At 38.9% G+C, this 1557-nt stretch overlaps 1 protein-coding gene across 1 annotated transcript in view; it reads left to right on the top strand.

The window, feature by feature from the left end:
- The window catches only part of eif2ak4 (eukaryotic translation initiation factor 2 alpha kinase 4), a 23842-nt gene extending 22285 nt beyond the window's left edge, over positions 1 to 1557 (top strand). Inside the window, exon 39 of the mRNA XM_015035655.1 lies at positions 1189 to 1557. Coding sequence (XP_014891141.1) covers positions 1189 to 1246 — 58 coding nt within the window. The 3' untranslated portion in view covers positions 1247 to 1557. The remainder of the gene's footprint in view (positions 1 to 1188) is intronic.

Raw genomic sequence — 1557 nt, 5'->3', positions numbered from 1 at the left:
TTTTTTTATAAAAAGAATTTTATGATATTTTCTTAAAAAAAAAAAAAAAAAAAAAAAAAATTTTTTTTTTAAAAAAAAAAAAAAAAAAAAAAAAAAAAAAAAAGCCAAAACTAAGCAGGTAAATAGGTTAAATGATGATTTAAAAAAAACCAAAACAAAAAAAAAAACATTAAAACCTCCTTTGTAGGCAACTGCCACTCCCTGACACCAGGTGTGACGGTGACAGCCAGAGCTTCAAAGAGCGCTGTTAGACAGATAACCACCACCTTGAAGAACACTAAATCCCCCGTTGATCCCGTTTCCTGAGGTGAAATCTGGAAAAGGATTCGCCTTGTTTGGTCTTCTGGCGTCTGGATCATAACACCTCAGCTGTCCGACGCAGGCCAGCTCCCCAGAGCCAGTTTCATGAATGAGACGGCAACAGGAACAAAAAAAAAAAAAAAAAAATCAAAGCCTCTCCAACGCAGTTGGTTTCAATTTCCCATCTCTGCTTTGTGTTTGCGTTGCTGTTTAGGGGGAAGCACAAGGCCTCACCGATAAACCGGGCCACAGAGCCAGAGATGATGTATACATTTTGCATCTGCTCTTTGTCCTTTCGTGTGCATGTTTTTGTTGAATGTGAGGGACAGGCAGCTGAGGCCAGATGAGCGGGGTAAAGGGTTTTCACAGCAGTCACCTTGCTGCAGCAGAATCATAAACTAAACTTATCTTGGACGGGTTTGAAGGCAGTGACCTTTTCTATGAGTCAGAAACCTGCATCTTCACTGCTGTTTCAACTCGCCCACGGTCATTCTGGCAACTCTGAAAGGCTGTTCTTAGACAGTTAAAATAATTATTATAGGTGTGGGGCTTTTCTTTTAGCTGAGGTTATTTTCTGCCTTCCTCCTTTACTTGGTTCATATTGGATTTATTTATTTAGCTTGGTAACTTCACAAGTAAGTTTTATGACTCATGAAAATTATGTTTTGTTCAAATATACTGTGACTTGCAAGGTTCTGTCTCTTTTGAGATGTGCTCCTGGCAGAGTTACATCCTCTTGCTAAACAGAACTTACTACTTAATAAAGTTCCCGGAAAACCTCCTGGCTAAATTTCATTGTTCTGATTTTGAAATGTTCCATTTGGATGTCGAGTGTACGTTTTTTTTCCCCCTTCTCAATATAACAAACACATGTTGTCCTTTTTTCAGGGTGGCTGTGGTGGTCTTGTACAGCTATAAAGATGATTACTACAAGATCCTTTTGTGAGAATCAAGGACTGCATTTCATCCTCAGACCTGCAGGATCTGCTCAAAGATTGGACAGATTTTCCATTTGGGGCAAAAATACAAGCCCCAAAGACACAAGGGACTCTTCTTTTATCATGTTTAATAGTTCTTTAGCTCCAAACTCTGAACATTTCCCAAAAACCTTTCGGTGTTTTCAGGCAGAAACAAGAGGTTTAATGGACTTTGCTGCCTTAATACATGCTGTAGATTTTGGAAGGAAAAGGGCTACTTGTTGCAGATTATGTGTCATGAGGAAAAGTTGGAGGGAATAAAAGTTATTTTCCCACGCTT

This window comes from Poecilia latipinna, unplaced genomic scaffold (assembly GCF_001443285.1).
Source record: "Poecilia latipinna isolate Pla-1442-1.1 unplaced genomic scaffold, P_latipinna-1.0 Scaffold343, whole genome shotgun sequence".
Lineage (NCBI taxonomy): Eukaryota > Metazoa > Chordata > Actinopteri > Cyprinodontiformes > Poeciliidae > Poecilia > Poecilia latipinna.
The sequence above is the reverse complement of the archived record's forward strand: the minus strand, read 5'-3'. Positions and strand labels throughout refer to the sequence as shown.